A 22,469-nucleotide genomic window follows, 5' to 3' on the forward strand; every position below is an offset into this window, starting at 1 on the left:
CTCGGTGCTGTGTGCTGGGCCCCACCAGGAAGCGGTCCAGGGCCTTGCCCCACCAGGTCTCGTGGAGGTAGAACTGTTGCTAGCCCCCAGATAAAACATTAGAAGGATTCTCCTTTCAGGAAAGCCATGTGCTTCAATACCTGAACTTTGTAACAGCTACTCTGCACTTTGGCGTCACTTCCTGGAGCTTGGTTAGATCCTGGATGGGGAAGACTGATGAAGGGCTGAATTCCAAATTGGTGAAGTTTCAAGTCTTTACACATAGTATCACTTTGAACACACATTTATAGAAATTTGCATGTTGAGAGTCATGGCGGAAACCATGTCAGCATAATTCACTAGTACATCCCTGATCAGTGCTCCTGGGGCATCCACAACAGAGGCTGGTCTCAGGAGAACAGGCACACAGGCACCGAGGAGAGGCATAGGGAAGGGTGTGCACGTATGCAGAGGCCACACGGCCAACCACGTGGCTGCCTGCTGGGAAGTTCTCGTCACTGTCATTACCAGTATCAGAAATGCTGTTGTAAGAATTACATCTCCGCTTTTCCCATGTCCTGTCTGGGGCTAAGGTGAAAATTCAAAGGCTGCCTGAATGTGGTTTCTAAATATACTGGCCCCCAAAGAGTATGATGGCTTTATTATCCTAAGAATAAAAGCCAGTGTCCTCCAGCAGTAGAAAATTACAAATAAAAAGTTTAATTTCAGAAACTGAGTTCACCATTTATAAATACACTAAAACATAGTCAATGCAAATTCAGGTTAATAATAGGTACAGTATTTTAACAAAACGACAACTTTTCTAAAAGGTCATAGGCAAATGAGTGACTTGTTTCACCCAGAATATTTCATTGGTTTGAAATAAGAAAACAAACCCTTTCCTAGACACTGAAGCAAAAACTTTGAAGACATATTATTGTTAAAAAATCTGACAACTGATACTTCATTCTGATGTCCTTGGGAGTCTAAAATACCCCAGTGATGGCTGAATCTTCCCTATTATAAAAAAAAAATCTAAACACCTAAGGCTATTCTTATAGCTGTAATATAACAATCTTCTTCCCTGTTAATGAGCCATCTCTTCCAAAAAGAATTTTGTACATAATTTGATCAAATTGGGGGTCAGTGCACAAATTTCAAAAGAAACTTCATAGTGTAGACACACTAAGTCAGGGACTTGGAGATCTAATCGACAGGAGGGCTGTAAACGTGTCATGTTGTGCACCGGCCCGACAATAGGCAACGAGCTCATCATAAACACCTGGGGGCCCCCATGTAAAACCTGAATGCAAAACACGAAATGGAAAAGTTCTCTTTACGAAATCACTATATAACTGACATACATGATACAGCTAAGTGTAGTTTTGTCTTCAAATGCCACGTCTCTGTCGCAGTAAACAGTTATCTTCCAGAATATTCTCTGTACTCCTTGACATACTTTAGAGCCTGCAGTTAAAAACTGCTCAGTCAGGATGGCTTGAGCTCCACCTCCTATTTACAGATTTTATTTGACAGCCACAAAAGCTGTTTTGTTGCAAGTAAAGCAATTTTTAAAATACAGTACCTGATTTGTGGTTTTTACATAATTGAATAAAAAGCCTACTGAATAAAACTGTTTACATCTTCTCTGCCATTCTAGCAAAACAAATTACTAACGCCTAACTTTTAAAAAAACTTTACAATTATGAATTAAAACCTAATCATCGTATTCATAATTGACGAGACAGGCTATTTCTAGTGGACTTCTTAAAAAACACACCGTGATACCTGGCCTGAAGGACTAGGAGTAAGGCACATGGAGACACTACGGCGAGAGCTGGAAATGAAACTCAACGTGGACCTGAGAGTGCCTGGTCTGCTGTCCTACAGGGCCCCGACCGGAGCAAGCCACCAGCCCCGGGACAAAGAGCTGGTGCCTGATAAGCAACAATATCTTTAGTCTCGTGGCTCCACTGTGAGTTTCAATACTGAAAGTATATTAAGGGAAGATTCACTTTCAAAAAGATAAGTTTTTCAAAATGTTCCATCATGAGCCTGGACTGGCCAAAGCTACCATTCTCGGTGGGTGTGTTGAACAGCTTTTCTGAAGGGACGATACTTGGGGGACAGCCCAAAAACCTGACAGCTAGAGTTGAGAGGGCCGGCCAGGACGACTTCTTTAGGTTCCAGTAGGTGAGTGGGTCACAGCTGTGTTCAAGCACCTCCTCCTCCAGATACGCAAGCACCATGTCCTCGGGTACCTTCGTCTTTTCTCTTGGGGCTTTCCTTTTCATCTTGGCCATGAGTGACCACAGGTTCTCCTCAACGGAGTCTTTTGACGGGGAGCCTGGATCACACCCATTAGAGACAGGCGTGTCCTCTGAGGTAGAAGTCAACATTTCTAGTTCCCTGATTAAATCTTGCTTGTACTGCTCTGCCTCCTCCTCGGAGAACAGGGAGGCTTTGTAACGAGGGTCCAACAGTGTAGCAAAGATGTACCTGGGGTCATGGAGCGTGGAGGACAGTCGGCTCACCATGGCTTCCTTCAAAGACTTCAGCATGGTGTCGATGCCCATCGTTTCCTCAAACAGCATCTCGATCTTCCTGTTGAGGATGTGGATCATGGGGATGACCTGGCTGAGTGTGGACATGTGGGTGCTCATCTCCCGACTCGCAGCATCAAAGGGTTTCAGCGCATGACACACAGACTGCATGACTTCCCACTGGTCACAACTAATCAGTTCTCTGAAGTTACACTCGATTGACATCTCATTAACTGCCCTTTTCTGTTCAATGAGTCGTTCAAGCATATGAAACGATGTGTTCCATTTGGATGGGACATCTTGGATAAGATGGTGTGGTGGCAGCTCGTACTCCTTCTGCAGCTCTGCTAGTTTCTCTTTTGCTTTGGGTGACCGATGCACCCGCTCACATATTTTCCGTGCGATGCTAAGTAAATTCTGGACCATTCTCTGGCTTTTAATGGCCTCACTGACAATGAGATTAACTGTGTGACTGAAGCACTGCACGCTCGAGTGCTCCCCTTCATTCAGTGTCTTTCCTATGCTTGCATTGTCGGTGACCGTGATGCCAATCTGAAGGCCAGTGGATGTCACCCAGGCCTCCCACCAACATTCCAGCTGCTTCTGAATGCTGTTGCCGCTGTAGTCGCAGTCAATCTGTGACACATCTAAAAGTGCTGAGCAGTGGTGGTCCTCACAGTGCGGCCGGACCGACGACTCAAAGGTGACCCAGTGAGCAGTGAGTGTCAGGTACTCACGGGTCTGGTTACTCATCCATATGCCAGATGTGAAGTGGATCACGCCACTCTCAGCTTCCTTAAGATGTGACAGAATTATCTGTTTCACATTATCATACATACCTGGGATAGCTGTCCTAGAGAAGTAAGAAGGTGAGGGTAAAGAGTACTGAGGTTTCAAGTATTCGAGCAGCCTGTTAAAGCCAACATTGTCTACAAAAGAATATGGCTGAAGGTCAAGTGCAATCATTTCGGCTATGAGACTTGTTATTTTTTTGGCAACTGGATGAGAATCATAAAACTTCTCACTGGTGTCATCAAAGGAGGAAGCTCCTGATAATTCTGTGCTCAGGGGCACCCGGATGCCTGGAGAGGCGGGCAGCGCCGTCTGGGGGACATCAGTCTTGAGCACGCCGCTGTGGAACCTCTGTAAATGCCTTAGGAGACAACTGGTGCCCAGGTTACTCGGCTTCTTGCCCCTGCTTATTGTCCGGCCACAGTGCAGGCACACGACTTTAGTGGGGTCTGCGGAGCAGATAGAAAAGTGATTCCACAACTTTGAGGTCTTTTTGCTATTAACAGGAAATATAACTTGATTGTTTTTTGTAACCATTGTTGGCAAGTCAGTTAATTTGGAGGAGGAACTTTCTGCAGAAGCCAAAGTGGCATAGGGAGAATTTGCCAAACTGGTCCCCAGAAAGCCCTTCTGGTTCCCAACAACTTCCGGGTGGCGTCTGTAGAGATGTCTCATCAAACAGCTGGTGCCCACGTCCCCCTGCTTCCCCCTACTGATGACACAACTGCAGTGTCTGCACACTGCCTTGAGACTATCCATGGGGGCTAATGAAAAGTGATGCCAAACTTCTGACTTCAGTCTCTTCATGACCTTTTTGTTCTGCTGGAATACAGCACCAGATTCAAATATGCTGGGGCTCAACCCCTCCCTCTGCTGCTTCTCAGGAGAGGACACCAACGAGGCCTCACCGACGTCATCAGAGGACGACAACACGGATGCATCTTCCATAAGCGTATCTCTGGGATTCAAGTGCGATTGCAGGTCCTCGGTCAGCCGATCAGGGGAGGAGGATGCTGAAGGGGACTCTTGGACCAGCTTCCCTGGAGACGATGACACGGAGTTTGGGTCTCCCTCAGGAGGAGGGAGGGCAGGCAGCAGGGTAGGGGGAGCGGAGTACAGGGGTGGTATGCCTGTGCCCCCGCCGTTCTCCTGCAGCACAATGGAGCGGTGTGCCCTCCACATGTGCCTGATCAGGCAGCTGGTGCCCAGATCCTTCCCGTTCTTCCCTCGGCTGAACTCGTTCATGCAGTGAATGCAGACAGCTTTGGAGTTGTCCAGGGGCGAAAGGTAGAAGTGCTTCCAGACAGCAGACCTTCTTCTGGACCCAGACGCACCCTTTGGAAGCGGGAGGCTTTTCTCTGCTCCATTCTCTGCAGTTTCCTCATAATGGAGAGTGGAGAGGTGGGGAGGTGGCCCCACCAGGGCTTCTTCCCTGCTATACTTCTCAGAGATGGACAGGTCAGAGGAGACTTCTTCAGAAGAAACTACAGACACAGATTCCTCTGTTACTTGATCAGCAGATGGGATCTTAGATGCCATCTTTTGGACCAGTTTGATGGGTGAAAGTATGGTGCCCAGGTCTCCAACGTCTGCAGGCTGGGGCGGGGGCCGCGGTGAAGGGGAAGAGAATGAGGACAGGGCTGACACACTTCCATTTTCTTGAATGAGCACAGTAGGGTGTGCTCTCCTCACGTGTCTCATGAGACAACTTGTGCTCAGGTCCTTTTCATTTTTTCCTCTACTGAACTCTTTCATACAGTACATACATATTGCTTTAGTGCTATCCCGAGGAGAGATAAAAAAATGTTTCCAAGCTGGAGACTTCTTCCTGGAGCTTATGTTCCGGCTGGAAAGGAGGCTCTGCGTCACAGCCTCCATTGCAACATCATACAGTGTACTACTGTACTGTGAGAACAGGGACCCATAGTCATCCTCACTGTCAGCTGAGAAGTACTTCCCAGGGAGCTTACAGCTATGGCTCGTTTCCCTGATTTCTGCCTGTTCATCACCACTGTCAGCTTGTTTCCTGTCCTCTTGCTCATTTTTAAAGTCCATTCTTTCCAAACTGTGATCAGGAATCTGCTCATCATCTTCCTCTTCTATTTTAAAATTTATTTTATCGGAAACAAAATCATCATCCCCTTTGGGACAAGCTTCCTGGTTATTCTCCATGACTGACCATAACTATTGTAGCTGCTTCATCACATTGATATCTTATGTCGGTAAGAAACTGATCCAAATGCTCATTTGTGCCCCTAAATGAACCTTATCTTCAGTTTTTCCAAAACAATTCTATCTTTCAGGATGTTTATCAATATGGCTAATCATAAATCTTACTGAAAAGCAGAATATGGAACTCATGAGCACATCATCTAGGGCGTGGATCACTGCTTCCCAGGAGTTCTGCTATTAAATACTTCATGGTGTGGACAGAAATTTACACAGTGGAGACCTGCTTCTTGTCTTAGGAACAGGATTGCTGTCATCTTGATAGCATAATGATCCTTTTGCATTACCTATAAAAGATGAAATCAAGTTAAGCATTGAACTAAATCATACGTTTCAAATCTATACTGTCATGGATATACTGGCCTCAATATGCATAGAAAAAATTCCATAATGGTACAGTAAAATAGAAAAAGTTGTTCCTTGACGCTTTTACAATCCACTTACACAATGAAAATACCCTAAAACTGCAAAATAAAGACAGGAATTTAAATTCAAATGGCCTATTAATAAAGGATTGGGGGAACATAAAAAAAACCCCTACAATGGTATAAAAAGGTCAGTTTGGTCTAGAATTTACACCTCCAACCTTCAAGGGCTACTTGTAGCTGCTATAATCAGCAAAGAAGAATTCCCTGAAGTCCATTTTCATTCTACTTTGCTATAAGAACTGACACATAAAATAAGAAATTTAAAAAACCTACAGCTGACCTATGAATCAATTCACAGACTAAAAACTGAATATCATAAAGAAAATGATGATTCCCTGCATCTAAGGTGGAGGAAAGTCCTGCGAGAGGAGAGCAGCCTCCAGCCAGTTTCTCTGGGACACTCCCTGGGCGACTTGGTGCTGTGCAGGTGCTGGGGTGCAACAGCGAGGAAATGGCCACAGGGACGTTAGGATTTTAACTGTGACAAATGCTGGCAGCCAGGATAAATGATGTTAGGAAGGCAGGTGAGAGCAGGACAGGACCCAGAACAGGAGCAGGAGGGGTCAGCATATAATGACTGAGCTGAAATGTGAAGGATGATGAAGATGGGTGGGGGAGTGGAGCAGTTAATTAAAAAGTATTTAAGAAAAGCCAACAAAAAACCATTCTTGGCAATACGGCAGCATAAACACTAGGAAGAACATGCTTACTATAATAAAACCTTCAACAAACTTCCTTCTTTTTTTTTTCTTTTCCACCATCCCGGGGTTTAATATAAATACAACCAGCACAGAAAAACTCAAACTACACATAAACCAAATCAGAACGCCAAGTGGTGGGGACAAAAGAGAGGTTTCTGACCCTTTTGCTCAGCAAGCCCCCAAAGAAAAGCCACCAGAGGACAAATCAGGAAACGGAAGGTCCACGCAGGGTGTGGGAGGAGAGGCCACAGTCCTTCACCACAACTCAGCCAAAGCTGAGCTGCCCCAGGTGCCCTGGGCCTGCCCACCTGGGAGGCTGTGCCAGCTGAAGGCAGGGCTCACGCTCCTCCCCTGTGGGATCAGATGGTAGCTGCCCAGGCCTGCTGAGCTGGGGTAGGACACAGGCTCTGCCTATGCGTTCAGGCTGCCCATGGAGAGGACGGGGGTCACTACTTACCCCAGTGCCTGCATCGCCTCAGCAGACTACAGACGGCTGGCCCCAGACTGGCTCAGTGCCTCCAGCAGCTGTGCAGACACAGCATCCTTGGCCACCTCATGCCAGTCCTGCCTATCCGGGGCCAGCACAGCCCAGATAGGCATCTGAAGGGCACAAGATGCCCAAACACGTGGTGAGGAACACTGGCTGCCCAGCTTCATGTGTTGGCACAACAGCTGCAGGGTAGCCTGAGCCTTGGGACTCCAGCTCGTCCCTGGCCAGGGCCAATCTGCTGCCCTCACACAGTAGGCACAGTCGCGAGGGACCCACAAGCTGCTGGCAGAGTTGCTGTCTCAGGTCTGGCTTGAGCCACTCCATGCCAGCTGTCCTCCACAGAGGCATGACTGCCCTTTTTGGCCATGGGGGTGGCCTGGGCTGGGCAGCAATAGCCCCTCCTGCAGGCTGGGACTCAGCGGGCATGGAGTGGTGGGTAGGTGTGCCATGGACCATGGCAGCCCAAGCCCAGAACAGCAGCATCGGCAGGTGCTCAGACAAGAGCAGGACAGACACCACCCTGGTCAACACTTCTGCCCCAGGCAGCCATGTGTCCCCTGCCTGTCCCTCTGTCCTGCCCCCAGCACCACCTTGTCTCCCGGATTTGCCCTCTCACCAGCAGCTCATACTCCCACCTGGCCTGCACGGCTCTCCACCTTTACTCTCTAACACATTACTGGGCACACAAAGAGCAGAGTGGGGCCCGAGATAGGAGGGGGCTGAGCTGTGCCCAGCTGTGCAAACCAAGGCTGTCCATGGGCAATGCCTGATCGCGGGCCACACCAGCCAGGTGAGCCACCATCGAGAGCAGGAGCCAAAGCAGGGAGGCCACCCAGAATTTAGGCCACACAGTGCATTTCTCCCTATGAGAGGAGGCACTGTCAATAAGAACGCTGGACAACAGGCTTCCTCGGAGCCTCCCTGGGGCCCAGCAGTATGTATGGTCATCCTATCAAAGTCTTCCTGGCTTAACAAAAACGGCTAGCTGTCACCAGAAGCAAATGCAGGTTGTTCTGGAAAGAAAGCATTCCAAACAATGAATTCCACAAAGTTTAGCCAAATACTCAAAATTAAAAATTAGTATGTAAACAAAATATCACTGAACACACAGGAAACAGGACACGAGGCGTGAGAGTCGGCAAAAGCAGCAGATTTAGAGCACCAAGGACTTCATCCACTGGAATGACGACACACAGGACACAAAATAATTAGATACAGGGCCAGCCCCAGTGGCCTAGTGGTTAAGTTTGGCATGCTCTGCTCTGGCGGCCCGGGTTCGATTCCCAGGCACGGACATGCACCACAGATCAGTGGCCATGCTGTGGCGGCAGCTCACATACAAAAGAGAGGAAGACTGGCAACAGATGTTAGCTCAGGGCAAATCTTCCCAAGCAAAAACGAACAAACAAACAAAAATTTAGATATAATTGTGTTTCTAAAACATTATACATAATAACATATTTCATACATATAACCAGGCAGTTTATTTAAAAAATAAAATAGAAAATAAAGAAAAATGAGCAAAAAAGAAGAGACTATAAAAGTGAGAAGCTAGATTTGGAAAGGAATTTTTAAAAATTAGAATTAAAAATATACATAAATCCAAACCACGATGAGACACCCACTAGGATGACTATAATAAAAAAACAGACAGTAAGTGTTGACAAGGATTTGGAGAAATGGGAACCCTCATGCACTCCTAGTGGGAACGTAAGACGGTGCAACCACTTTGGAAGTCAGTCTGGCAGCTCCTCAAAACGTTACACATAGAGTTACCACACAACCTGGGAATTCTACTTCTATGTATATACCCAAGAGAAATGAAAATGCGTGTTCACTCAACAACTTGTACACGAATAGCAACATTACTAACATCAGCTAGAAAGTGGAAACAACCCAAATGTCCATCTACTGATGAACGGATAAAAAATATGATCCACTCCTACGACGGCAGGTCACATGCAGCCATTAAAAGGAATGAAGTACTAATTCAAGCCATCGCATGGATGAAGCTTTACAAACCTCAAAAACATCAAGCTAAATGAAAGAAGCCAGACACAAAAGATCACATACTGTATGACTGACTTCAAATGAAAGGTCCAAAATGGGCAGATCCATGGAGACAGAGCAGATCAGTGGCTGCTCCTGTGATCGGCACCCTTCCAGACCTCGCCCTATGCACCTCTTCATCCGGCTGTTCATCTGTGTTCTTTTCCATATCCTTTATTCTACAATAAACCAGTAAATGTAAGTAAGTGTTCCCCTGAGTTCTGTGAGCCGCTCCAGCAAATTACTGAACCTGAGGAGGGGGTTGTGGGAACCCTGATTTACAGCTGGTCGGCTGGAAGTACAGGTGACAACTGAGGCTGGTGTCTGAGTGGGGGCAGTCTTGACGGACTAAGCTCTTAACCTGTGGTATCTGACACTGTCTCCAGGTAGATGGTGTCAGAACTGAAGTGAATTGTGGGACACCCAGCTGGTGTTGGAGAACTGGTCAGTGTGGGGGAAAAACCCCACACGTTTGGTGGCCAAAAGTGAAGTATTCTGTGAGTAGAGTATAAGAACAAAGGAGAAACAGGAGAGATTTTTCCCAGATACCCAAATAAAGCTGTTTTTTTAAGGAAGGCAGAGATTGTCAGATTGGATGAGAAAGCAAGACTAACTAAATGCTGCCTGCGAGAGACACACTTCAAACATAAAGACACCAGCAGGTTAATGCAAAAGGACGGAAAAGCTGCGCCACGCTAACTCTAACCAATAGAGAGCTGGAGGGGCTATATCACCATCAGACGAAGACTTAAGAATTGCACACCAGGGACACAAGGGACATGACAGAGAGTGACAAAGAGGTCAATCCACCAAGTGTGCACACATCTGCCAACAGCCCTTCAAGTATATGAAGCAAAACTGAGGGAACGAAAGGGAGAGCAAAACAATTCACAATTACAGATGGGGGTCTCAACACACCTCTTCAATAGTTAATTCAACAGGGAGACAGAAAACCAGTGAAGATAACAGAAGATTTAAAAACACTATTATTAAACTTGACCAAATTGACATTTACCGAACAGTCCAACCAACACCACCAGAATACATATTATTTACAGGTACATACAAAACACTCACCAAGATAGATTATTCTCTGGACAATAAAACAAATCTCAATAAATTTAAAAGAACTGAAATAAAACACAGGATAGTCTCTGACAATAGGGAACTGAATGGGAAATCAACAACAGAATGAGACCTGGAAAAATCCAAAATATTTTCAAATAAATAACTCTTCTATATCAAGCCAAGGGTCAAAGAAAAAACTCACAAGGAAAAGTAAAGTAAATTTAATCCCAAAGTAAACAGGGGTGAAAAGATATGAAATCAGTGAAATGGGAAAAAAAGAGAGAGAAAACAAAATCAATGATACTAAACACTGGTTCTTTGGAAAGATCAATAAAACTGACAAACTTCTACAGATTGGTCAGAGAAACAAATGGAGAAGACAGAAACTACCACACTGGGAATGAAGGAGGCGGGGATCACTATAGATCTGACAGATGTAAGAGGATATAGTAAGGAAATAGTCTGAATAACTTTACCACCATAAATTCAGCAACTTAGATGAAATGGACAAATTCCTGGCAAGACACACATTACAGAAAAGAATACTGTAATACTAACTAAAGAAGAGAGAATGTAAATTTAATTAAAAAATTAAACTTGTAGTTAAAAAACCCTCTCAAAGAAACTTTCAGGCCCAGATGGCTTCACTGGTGAATTCTACCAAACATTAAAGGAAGAAAAACTACCCATGAAACACGAACTCTTCCAGAAAAGAAAAGAAGAAACTTCCCAATTCTTTTCATGAGGCAGCAAAACCAGCAAAGACATTACAAGGAAAGAAACAGATCTATTTCCCTGGAACCACAGAAAAGTCTTAACAAAATTTAGCAAGTTCTTGACAAATATTCAGCAAATCAAATTCAGCACTATATATAAAAAAATACACCATGAGTAAGTTGGGTTTATCACAAGAATAAAAGTTTGGTTTCACATTTAAAAAATCAATCAATATAATTCACCATATTAGGAGAATGAAGAAGTAAAACCATATGGCCATGTCATTCAATATATGAAGACATTTAACAACACACTTCTATCCCTATTCATGACACACTGTCACAAAGCAGGAACAGAAGAAACTCTCCTCAACCTTACGAGGGGCATTCAGGAACACCTGCAGCTAACACCACACGGAACAGTGAGAATGAGTGCTCCCCGTAAGCTCTGCAACAAGGCAAGAAGACCCACGTGCCCTCCCACTTCCATCCAACACTGTCCTGGAGGGTCCCAGGGCAGCAGGCAGACTGGAAAGGAAAAAGCACAACTGCTTGTACTCACAGAAGATGGCCATTGATGTGATAAAGGTCTGAAGGCCTCTATAGAAAGGTACTAGACCTCAGTGAGTTTGGGAAGGTCAGAGGATTCAAGGTCATTGTCTCTGGATGTCCCAGCCCCTCTTTGCTGCTCCTCCCCATTGGCAGCATGCCGCCTCATTCCTCAGCCCTCATCTTCTCGTTTTTGAACAACCTTGCCCTGTGCCCCTCTCCATGCTACAAGGTGGGCCCTTCATCTCTCTGGGTCTGGAAGAACCCAGCTCTGCTCTCTTCAAGGCTAACGTCTCATTCTAGGTTGATTCTGACTTTCTCTGAAGACTCTCTTGGGGAAGAGCGTGGGGTGGTAAGGATGGTAAGAGCCAATATGTACTGAGTACGTACTGTGGGCCATCTTCTGAGTGTTTGACCTGTATTATCTCTAAACCATGTGACAATCTCTTGCAGAAGGTTTAGTATGACTTTTCTCCTTGTACACATGAGGAAACTGAGGCACAGAGAGGGTAAGAAACCTGTCCAGGGCACACGGGTATGAAGTGGTAGAAGCGAGCACTGGAAGCACTGGGGGAGGGAGAGGGGAAGAAAAGAGTAGTAAGGAAGGGGAGATGTAATGGCTGTGAAATTCCCAGTACTGAGGAAAGACTTCTGACCACAGATTCAAGAACCCCTACAGATCCAAGTAAGATTTTTTTTAAAAAAGAGCTGCAAACAAAAGATAAAGCAGGGGCCAGCCCAGTGATACAGCAGTTAAGTTCACACATTCCACTTCAGCAGCCCAGGGTTTGCTGGTTCGGATCCAGGGTGCAAACCTACACACCACTTATCAAGCCATGGTGTGGCAGGTGTCCCACATATAAAGTGGAGGAAGACAGACATGGATGGTAGCTCAGGGCCAATCTTCCTCAGCAAAAAGAGGAGGATTGGCAGCAAATGTTAACTCAGGGCCAATCTTCCTCAAAAAAAACAAAAAAGAGAGAGAGAGAGATAAAGCAGACAGATAAAAATTACAAGGGACAGAGGAACATACTGAAACACCAGAGGAATGAAATCAGTAAAATCCAGATTATGAGATTTTCTGTGGGATGAACCCAGTTTCTTTAACGAAAAAATTCTGCTTACATCTTGATTTGAATTAGCAAACTGTTTAAGAACATTTTTTAGAAAATGTGGGAAATTTGGATACTGAGTTAATATATGACATTAAGTAATTGCTGTTAGTTTTTTAAGGTGTGATAAAGGTATTGTGGATATAACTTTTGACAGAATCCCATCTTTCCAAGTTACTTATTGAAATATATCCAGACGAAATATGATTTCTGGTATTTCCTTCAAAAATAATTGAGTGAGGGGCCGGCCCTGTGGCTCAGTGGTTAAGTTCGCGTACTCCGCCTTTGGAGGCCCAGGGTTTCGCTGATTTGGATCCTGGGCGCGGACATGGCACCACTCATCAGGCCATGCTGAGGTGGCATCCCACATGCCACAACTAGAAGGACCCACAACTAAAAAAAACATACAACTATGAACTGGGGGGCTTAGGGGAGAAGAAGCAGGGGAGGAAAAAAAGAAAAAGAAGACTGGCAACAGTTGTTAGCTCAGGTGCCAATCTTTAAAAAAGAAACTGAGCGAGGGCTACAGAAAAAACAGGAATGGCTGTGAGCTGGTAAGTGCTGAAGGTGGGTGTTGAGTGCATGGGGTCCACTACGCTAGTCTTCCTAAAGTACATTAGAATACTTCTGGAAGAATTATGTTAAGAAAAAATACTTAGACACACTGCTGACTTTTCAAGAGAAGCCCTGCCAATCGGGATCCATAAACACACACACATACTGCCATGCATATGCATATGTGAATAAAAACCATGAGTTCACACTGATACCTCCAATCTCAAGCCAACATCACAGGATCACTCTAGCACCCCTTTCTCCACATTTGTAACTTCCTTCTCCAACAGCGAGAAATCTGGCTCCCACTGTCCTTATAAGACCCAATCGCTTGCTCAACCCTACAACACCCAGAAAGCGGCGTTAGAGCCCTCACCCAGAGCACCAAGGGAAGCAAGCTCTCTAACCAGAGACAGTAGTTTGTGAATTTTTGTCTTTGGGCTTGAGGGTGTGTAAGCGAGCACTGTGTCCAAGAGTTTCTTTGGTCAATTTTCTCTCTTAAGCGTAGTTATTTTATTCATTTGAAACAGTTATATTCCTTTGTTTTTCTTGGTAACACAGCACAGAACTAGAAGAGCAAAACCACAATCATATGGATGAGAGCAACAAGGCAAAATTAATGAGGTATTTCCTTAACTCCAAAATATAAGCAGAGAGGACAAACCAAGAATAAAAACAAGGCCCGTGTGGACGCAGATCTGCACAGATGGAAAAAGAAGGCAGCCCTGAGCATGTAATATACTAATAATCCCAAAGTAGCCAACAGGTACTCACTGTAAGTCCCAAGGACCACGCTCTGAAATTGGGACTTTCCTGACTGCAATAAGGCAGACGCGTGTCAGGGGTCCAAGGTAAGAGGCTGGAGCAAAACAACCCAGACAAAACTTCCTTCCAGGGCAAAGACCCACATTAAAGACAAACTGGTGGGAAAAGACTCTAAACCGAGCAGCTCAGGGACAAAAGAAACAAAGAAAAGGAAGGGTGGAGAAGGGAGAAGGACACAAAACCTCAGGACCTCAGAAAGCAGCCCACTGTCCCAGAATGGCAGAGTGAGGACCCCCGAGAATGCACTGTGCCAGAGCAGCAAAGAAGGGGCTGGCAAGTTGTCAGTATCAAACTGTGCAGAACTCTGGGAATTAACCAAAGGCTTGCAACAGTCTGAGGAGCATTTATTTAAGAAAAACTATTGGACCTTTGTAACAACAGCAGGTTGTGGCAGTTGAACTCCCATCCTCCTTTCCCCACGAGAGCCATGAAACCAGCAGCCCCACACCACGGTAGGTGTGAAAATCAGCAACCTTGCAGCCACCAGAGGGGGCAGACCAGGTCTGCGGCCCCTCAAAAAGTCCCACTGTCTATGGCATTGTCACTATTTGACCTTTGTCACAGGTCCCTGGAAAAGCCCCATTCACAGGGCATGGCTGCTATTTGACCTGACTCAGATCTTGCTTTGTGGGAAAAGCCCTATACCCAGGATGTTTGCTGAAAACCAATATCTGCACTTTTTTTTACATCACAGCTGCCTATAGCTGCAATACCAGCTGGGGCAAGCAAAAGCCTGGCCAAAGGTTTAAAAGGAAGATCTGGAGAATAAGATGTCTATGGGGAGTGCTGAAAAGCTCTGACAAATTCCCAAGGATGTAGAAGGACACGCATGTCCAGAACTGCACAGCCCAGGAAAGACCTGAGGGGCTACCCCAATCTCTCATGTCTGGCTGGCCCTGGTGCCCTGTGTAAGAAGAAGGCAAAGGCAAAGTGCTAGAAGACGAAGGCCTGTCCCAGCATTGCGTGTGTGTGCACTCACACAGAGCCTCTTGGCAAAGATGGCAGACAGATTTGTTCCAGGCATGTAAGGAAACCTCTGACCAATCATTAACTGACCACCAAGCTAACCAAGCAGAGGCCTCAGCAGCCACACACTACAAGCAATACAGACTTTTCAGAATTAGTCCAGGCAAGCTGCAAAAGAGACAAACAGGCAAAAAACAAAACCCCAGCAACAACAAAAACTCAAGAGGGAGGGGAATCTGATGTCCAGTTTTCAACAGAAACAAAAACGTTACAGGACAGGTAAAAAGGCAGGAAAGTATGGCCCATACACAGCTAAAAAAATGTCAAAAGAAACTGTCCCTAAGGGAGCCCAGATGTTGGACTTCGTAGACAAAGTCTTTATATCAGCTATTACAAATATGTTGAAAGAACTAAAGGAAATCATGACAAGGTCTCACCAAATAAGTATCAATATACAGAGAAAAATTATAACAGAGAACCAAGCAGGAATTATGGAGTTGAAATGCATAACTAAAATTCACTAGAAGGGCAATAACTGGCAGAAGAAAGAATCAACCAACTTGAAGATGGGTCAAGTAGAACAACCAGACAGAAAATCAGCAAGGATACAGAAGACTTGAACAACACTGTCAACCAACTCGAACAGACAGACAGCTATACAACACTACAACACTCCATCCAACAGCAGCACAACACACTCAGGCGCACACTGAAACATCCCACAGTACAGACCAGACGGCAGGCCATAAAACAAGTGTTAACAAATTTAAAAAGACAAACTATGCCAGGATGCCCTTCAACCACAAAGGAGTTAGATTATAAAACAATAACAGAATGGAATTTGAGAAATCAATAAATATTTGGAAATAAAAAACATATTTCTAAATAATCCATGGGTCAAAAAGAAATTACAAGGAAAATTAGAAAGTATCTTCAGCGGTTGGCCTGGAGGCGCAACACTTAAGTTCGCATGTTCCGCTTTGGTGGCCCAGGATTCGCCGGTTCCGATCCCAGGTGCAGACATGGCACCACTTGGCAAGCCATGCTGTGGCAGGCATCCCACATATAAAGTAGAGGAAGATCGGCAAGGATGTTAGCTCAGGGCCAGTCTTCCTCAGCAAAAAGAGGAGGATTGGCAGCAGTTAGCTCAGGGCTAATCTTCCTCAAAAAAAAAAAAAAAAAAAAAAAAGAATATTTTCATCTGAACGAAAATAAAAACACAACACACCAGAATTTCTGAGATGCAGCTAAAGTGGTGCTCTGAGAGAAATTTATAGCTTTAAATACCTACATTAGATAAGAAGAAAGATCTCAAATCAATAATGTAAGCATTCACCTTAAAAAAAAAAACCTAGAAAAACAAAACAAACCAAGGCAGAATAAAAGGAAAAAGTAAAAATTAGAGTGGGTATTAACGAAACAGAAACAAAAAAGTAATGCAGAACATCAATGAAACCAAAAGTTGGTTCTTTGAAAAGATCAACAAAAGTGAAAAATCCTTAGCCAGATTAACCAAGAAAAAAAGAAGACACAGACTGCAAAAATGTGGGAACATTACCACTGATTCCTCAGAAATGCAATGGAATATAAGAGAATACAATGAATAACTTTCTACCAACAAATTTAACATCTTACGTGAAATGGGAAAATTCCTAGAAAGTAATAAATTACCAAAAGTGACTCAAGAAGAAATAGAAAATCAGAACAGACCTATAATAACTAAAGAAACTGAATTAATAACCTAAAATCTTTCCACAAAGAAAAACGTAGGCCCAGATGGCTTCGCTGGTGAATTTTACCAAACATTTACAGAAAAAAATAATACCAATACTCCACAAACTTTTTGAAAACAGAGGAGGATGGAATACTTTCCAGCCTATTCTAAGAGGCCAGTATCATCTGGCTACTGAAGTCAGACAAAGAAATAGCAAGAAAAGAAGACTAAAGATTGATATTCCTAGATACATAAAGGAAGCCACCATATTTTTAATAGTACATCAAGACTGCAGAAGAGAAAGCACCATGAAGTTAGACAAAGTTCTCTTGGGTCATGAAGCCTTCTTAAATTTCAAAAAAACTAGTATCATATAAAAATAAATGTGGCAGATGGAATAATGGGCCCTTGAAGAAGTCCATGTACTAATCCTCAGACCTGTGAATGTCAGGTTACATGGCAAAGGGGATTTATTAATAAGGTTGCAGAGGCAACTATGCAACAATTATGCAATAATAGGAAGATTATACTGGATTATCTTAAAAGTGGAAGAAAGAGGCCAGAAGAGAAACAGAGGGAACAGGACTTCAGAAGAATGACCAGAGAGATGCGGTGCTGCTGGCTTTGAAGATGGAGGAAGGGGGATCCCACAAGCGGGTGTAAGGTAAGTGTAAAAGGCAAGGAAACAGATACCGTGAGGACCTCCAGAAAGAAAAGCAGCCTGCCAATAACCTGATTTTAGCCCAATGAGACCCATTGTAGATTTCTGACCTCCAAATTTATGCTGTTTCAGTCACTAAGTTTGTAATAATTTGTTAAAGAAGCACTAGAAAACTCATCCAACATGGAGGAGAAAAGGATGAAGGTCAACTCCCACAAAACGACAGGATAAAAAGTAATACAGGGCAGAAAAACATCTCTATAGATAATGAAAGCACACCAGAAAAACACAACCTCAACTTACACAGTGACTACAACTTATTTCAAAAGCTAAAGATATTAAGAAAATAACACAAAAGAACAACATAAATCAAAATAGAACACACTGAAATGAGATTATGGATCCTAAGAAAATGCCAGAAAAATAAAATATCATTTGAGGAATAGAGACTAAGCTAGAAGCAACATAAGAACAAACAGACTCTACAAATGATTGCTTGAGATAAACAGAAGAGGAAAATACTTTTTTTTTTAATGAAAAAGAAATGAAGGGATAAAAAAGACTCAACAGAAACTGACCAATTTAAGTGATAGGTAAAGAAGATCCAACATATGGCTAATCAGAGCGCCCCCAACAAAAGAGGAGACGAAGCGAGAGATGAGAATCCTAAAACTTGAAAACCTTTCCAGGAATAAAAATTGTGAAACTACATATTGAAAGAGCATACTATATAGCTGAGAAGACCCATCCTTAACAATTAACACTGAGGTATATGCTAGTAAAACTGTTGGACTTAAAGAAAAAGAAATGCCATTCAAACAAAAAACAAAGTCACTTATAAGGGAAAGAAAATAAAACTGTCATGTGTCTGAAAGCAGTGTTTTATGCTAGAGGACAGCAGAATAACATATTCAAGGAAAGAAAGTGTGAGCCAAGGATTTTATATCCAGTCAAACTATCAAGTATAAAGGATGCAAAAAAACTATTATCAATATGCAAGAATTCAGGAAATGTTTTTCCATGAGTCCTTCCTGAGAAGTGTACTAGAGAACAAACTTAAACCAAAAAGTCTAGAGAAACACTGACGTAAGGTCCAGGTGTGCACATTTAATATCCATTTTCTTGTAGAACTAAGACCAAATGAGGGTTTACGGGAGAGAATATATAGGTAATGGCTCCGTGCTCTACAATGCAGAGCCTGTGTAACTATGAAGAAGAATGGGAGGATAATGGGAAATCCTATGCAAAAAATATTTTACCTGTTTTCAGTTATAATACAAGTGGTAGTAGAACTGCCATTGCTATTCCAAGCTTGGGATGTGTGTAGAGAGAGGTAAGGCAGATGAGTAATTAGTGACAGTCTAACACTCTCGTTTCCTCTGTCCTTGAGAACCAGGATTCTCAGTGTGGAAAGGAGACAGATTTGTGATTAAAAAGGTCAAATAGGGGCCGGCCCTGTGGCCAAGTGGTTAAGTTCGTGCACTCCGCTTTACGCGCCAAGGGTTTCACTGGTTTGAATCCTGGGCACAGACACGGCACTAGTCATCAGGCCACTTTGAGGCAGCATCCCACATGTCACAACTAGAAGGACCCACAACTAAAATATACAAGTATGTACTGGGGGGATTCGGGGAGAAAAAAGAAAAATAAAATCGTTTTTTTCTTTTTTTTAAGACTGTGTTTTACATTTTTTTTAAAGATTTTATTTTTTCCTTTTTCTCCCCAAAGCCCCCCAGTACACAGTTGTATATTCTTCGTTGTGGGTCCTTCTAGTTGTGGCATGTGGGACGCTGCCTCAGCATGGTTTGATGAGCAGTGCCATGTCCGCACCCAGGATTCGAACCAACGAAACACTGGGCCGCCTGCAGTGGAGCACGCGAACTTAACCACTCGGCCACGGGGCCAGCCCCAAAAAATAAAATCTTAAAAAAAAAAAAGGTCAAATAGACATCCTATAGTCAGTGAACAGAATATACACTCTAGCTCTGTTCACTGCAAAGACCTAGAAACACTGACCAACCCAACCGCAATGAGCATATCTAACATCCAGACTGTGGTTTTGAAACGTCATTTCCCATTACAAAAAGACCAGGGCTTCTTGAAGGAACGGCTTACTCCACGTCTGGGGCAGGAGGAATGCACGCTGGGCCTAGAACAGCCTGGCATACCAGGTAGCAAGGAACCTTTGAGAGGGCCCTGGGACTGTGCCAAAGGCTCTAGGAGCCAACTTGTAAAGGCTCCCACTATCCAAAAATGAGATGATCCGAACACAAACAGGGATCATAACAACAATACATCAAAACTCAAACATGTTTAAATCTATGAGTTCATAATACCAAAATAAAATCCACAATTATTACTTTGAGAACTGATACAAGGAAAGAATCAAGCACTTAGCTTCAGTTTCCCACGTGAACTACCTACCACACTAGATCACCAAACAGCAGATAGGGACAGGTCTCTCAGAGCAGCAGTCCAGCTCACAGACAAAGCGGCAGTACCTGAGCCAGAACGTCACCACTCCTAACTCTCTACGGATGAATGGACATAGGTGTGTGCATCGTTGGCTGCCAACATCAAAACAGAGAGACACAGCACATTAGGTGTCTCCTGATGGAACAACACAACACTCCCGTGAAAGCGTTACCACAACTCAAACCTGAATCTCATGAAGCCTCCAGAACCAGTACTGACTCCCAGCAACCAAGGACAGAGGAACACATTAAAGCACACCTGAGGCCCACGATCAGCCCCACCGAGACTGTGAGAACACCAGTCCGACCACCTGGCTTCCTCACAGATAACCTCCACGGGCAGGGGGTGACCCACAGACGAGAGACTAAAATGTCATCAAACACCAGGTAAACGAGCTACAACTTAGAGCTGCACAATTCAGGCAGAAACCCATGAAGAAAAACAAGTACTAATTGCCGCAGAAGTGAGCTCAGCAGTTCCTTTTGTCGGGAGGGAGGTGTGACTGAGACAGGACACGCAGAAGGACTATGGGGAGCCGGAAAATTTTATTTCTTAACCCAAATGATGGTTACAAAAGTGTCCACCTTATAATAACTCATCAAGCTATACGCTCATTTTATGCAGTTTCTCTATCTGTGCTATACTCTAAAATAAAAAAGCCTTAAAAAAACAAACCTTAAGAAACAACAAAGAAAAAAATAAATTAATTAAAAAAAACAAAAATAAAATAAAATAAATATTAAAAACAGGAAGAAAAAAGAAGAAGAAGAAAAAAAAGAAACCACAACAAGAAGGGCATTATGGTATTGGTGCCAGGGGCTCACAGACCAAGGCTCCGACTGGAGAGTCCAGGAATAGACCTGCACACAGTGTCTGCACACACTTGCTTTTTTATGCCGGAGATGCTGCAGAACAGTGAAGAAGGAAGATCTTTTAAATAAATGGTGTCAGGACAATTAGATCTCTTTATGGAAAAAATGACACTTGACCCCTAGCTCCTGCCATCCTCCGAATCAACTCCAGGTGGATGGTAGTGCTAAAGGCAAAACAATAAAGAATATAAGAAAATATCCATATAACCTTGATTTAGAGCAAAACGGGACTAACCACCGAGGGAAGGTGGATAAAATCAGGCCACATTAAAATTAAGGAACTTAAAAAAAAGAAACTGTTCTTCAAGGAACACCATTAACTGAGTAAAAAAAGTAAGCCTCAGATAAGGAGAAGATTTAGGAAAAAAGGCAAAAGAGTTACGAGCAGGTACTTCACCTCTCTCTCTCTCGCCTCTCTCTCCACCCCCCTACACACCAAATGCTGGGGAAGATCTGCAACAGAGAAGTACAACCACACAGGAAAAACACCTGCCACTGCCTAATAAGACTACACCCCACAACTAGTATCACCCCATGATTCCACTCACAGGTACATGCCCAACAGAAATGCTCGTGTACATGCAGCAAAAGACAACTGTGACAACATTCATCACAGTATTCATAAAGGTAAGAAATCGGTATTGACCAGAGATACCTCTTGTGACCTGTTCATGCAATGGAACATCATACAGCAAAGAAAATGAAGAAACTATCATTATTCTCAAGAAATATGACAGTGACCAAGAGAAGCCAGACACAAAAGAACACACATCATGGGATCCCCCTTACATGAATTACAGTGGCAGAAATGCAGAGAACGGTTAAGAGAAGGGCGCAGGAATAGGAGAGCACAGGGGCAATCTCCTACCTCTTCATCTGGTGATGGGAACATCAGTCTGTCTCCAGATGACAATTTACTGAGATGTGCATTTCTTTGCATGTGAGTTATTTGCCACAGTAAAAGAGGTAAAAAGATGGAAATCATCTACATGTCCTCCAGTGGCTGCCATCTGAGTGCTCCTATGGTGCATCTGTTCTGAGGCTTTAGATGCAGTCCTGTAACCCAGGGACCACCCAGCAGGAGGGAGACACTGCCACTGCTGCCTTCAGTGCAGAAGAGAGGGTGGGCCGAACGGCTCTGGTGGAAAGGTGCACCCACACACATAACGTGTGTCTAGAAGGGCAATTACGAAAGTTTCACTTTCAACTTCATAGGTTTCTCTACTGCTTGACTATTTCTGCACATTTTATTTGATAACCATAAACAGCAAAGATGTTTCTATCTTAGGAAAAATCCTGTCACTTGCTCTAGGAGTTTATTACTAAAGAAAAGAATTTTTTCTTACTATTTCAGCATCAATTTAAAAAAAGCATGTCAGCTTTGGTTTTCAAACCACAAAAGGATTATGTTCTTGTGACATTTTTGCTAATTTTACAATATGTGTGAAGAACTTGTTTTTTGCCACCTACCGCCAAACTCTGGAGATGGTACTGTGGCCCTGAAAGATGAGGGTTACCTTTTACAGGGCATGTGGATGGCACGTGGAACCAGGTATTCCATGGTTCAGATGCTATTCTCCAGCAAACAAAAGTTAGTTAAAAAATAAAACCAAACAGCATGAATATAAAATAGGGTAATCAATGACAACAAGTACAACACAGAATCCTTTCAGAACAAATCTAGTCACTGCTTCCACTGTTGTCACTGCTGCTCACAGGACAGAAGGGAAGCCCAGCTCACTTGG

At 43.8% G+C, this 22,469-nt stretch overlaps 1 protein-coding gene across 2 annotated transcripts in view; it reads right to left on the reverse strand.

Annotated features, from left to right (window-relative positions):
* Positions 1-678: 678 nt before the first annotated feature.
* ZBED4 (zinc finger BED-type containing 4) overlaps positions 679-22,469 on the reverse strand; it is a 29,310-nt gene continuing 7,519 nt past the window's right edge. For both annotated transcript variants that reach the window (XM_044777482.2, XM_070506697.1), the window contains one exon: positions 679-5,830. In XM_044777482.2, coding sequence (XP_044633417.2) covers positions 1,962-5,486 — 3,525 coding nt within the window. In that variant the 5' untranslated portion in view covers positions 5,487-5,830 and the 3' untranslated portion in view covers positions 679-1,961. The remainder of the gene's footprint in view (positions 5,831-22,469) is intronic.

This window comes from Equus asinus, chromosome 4 (genome assembly GCF_041296235.1).
Source record: "Equus asinus isolate D_3611 breed Donkey chromosome 4, EquAss-T2T_v2, whole genome shotgun sequence".
In the NCBI taxonomy this organism is placed as follows: domain Eukaryota; kingdom Metazoa; phylum Chordata; class Mammalia; order Perissodactyla; family Equidae; genus Equus; species Equus asinus.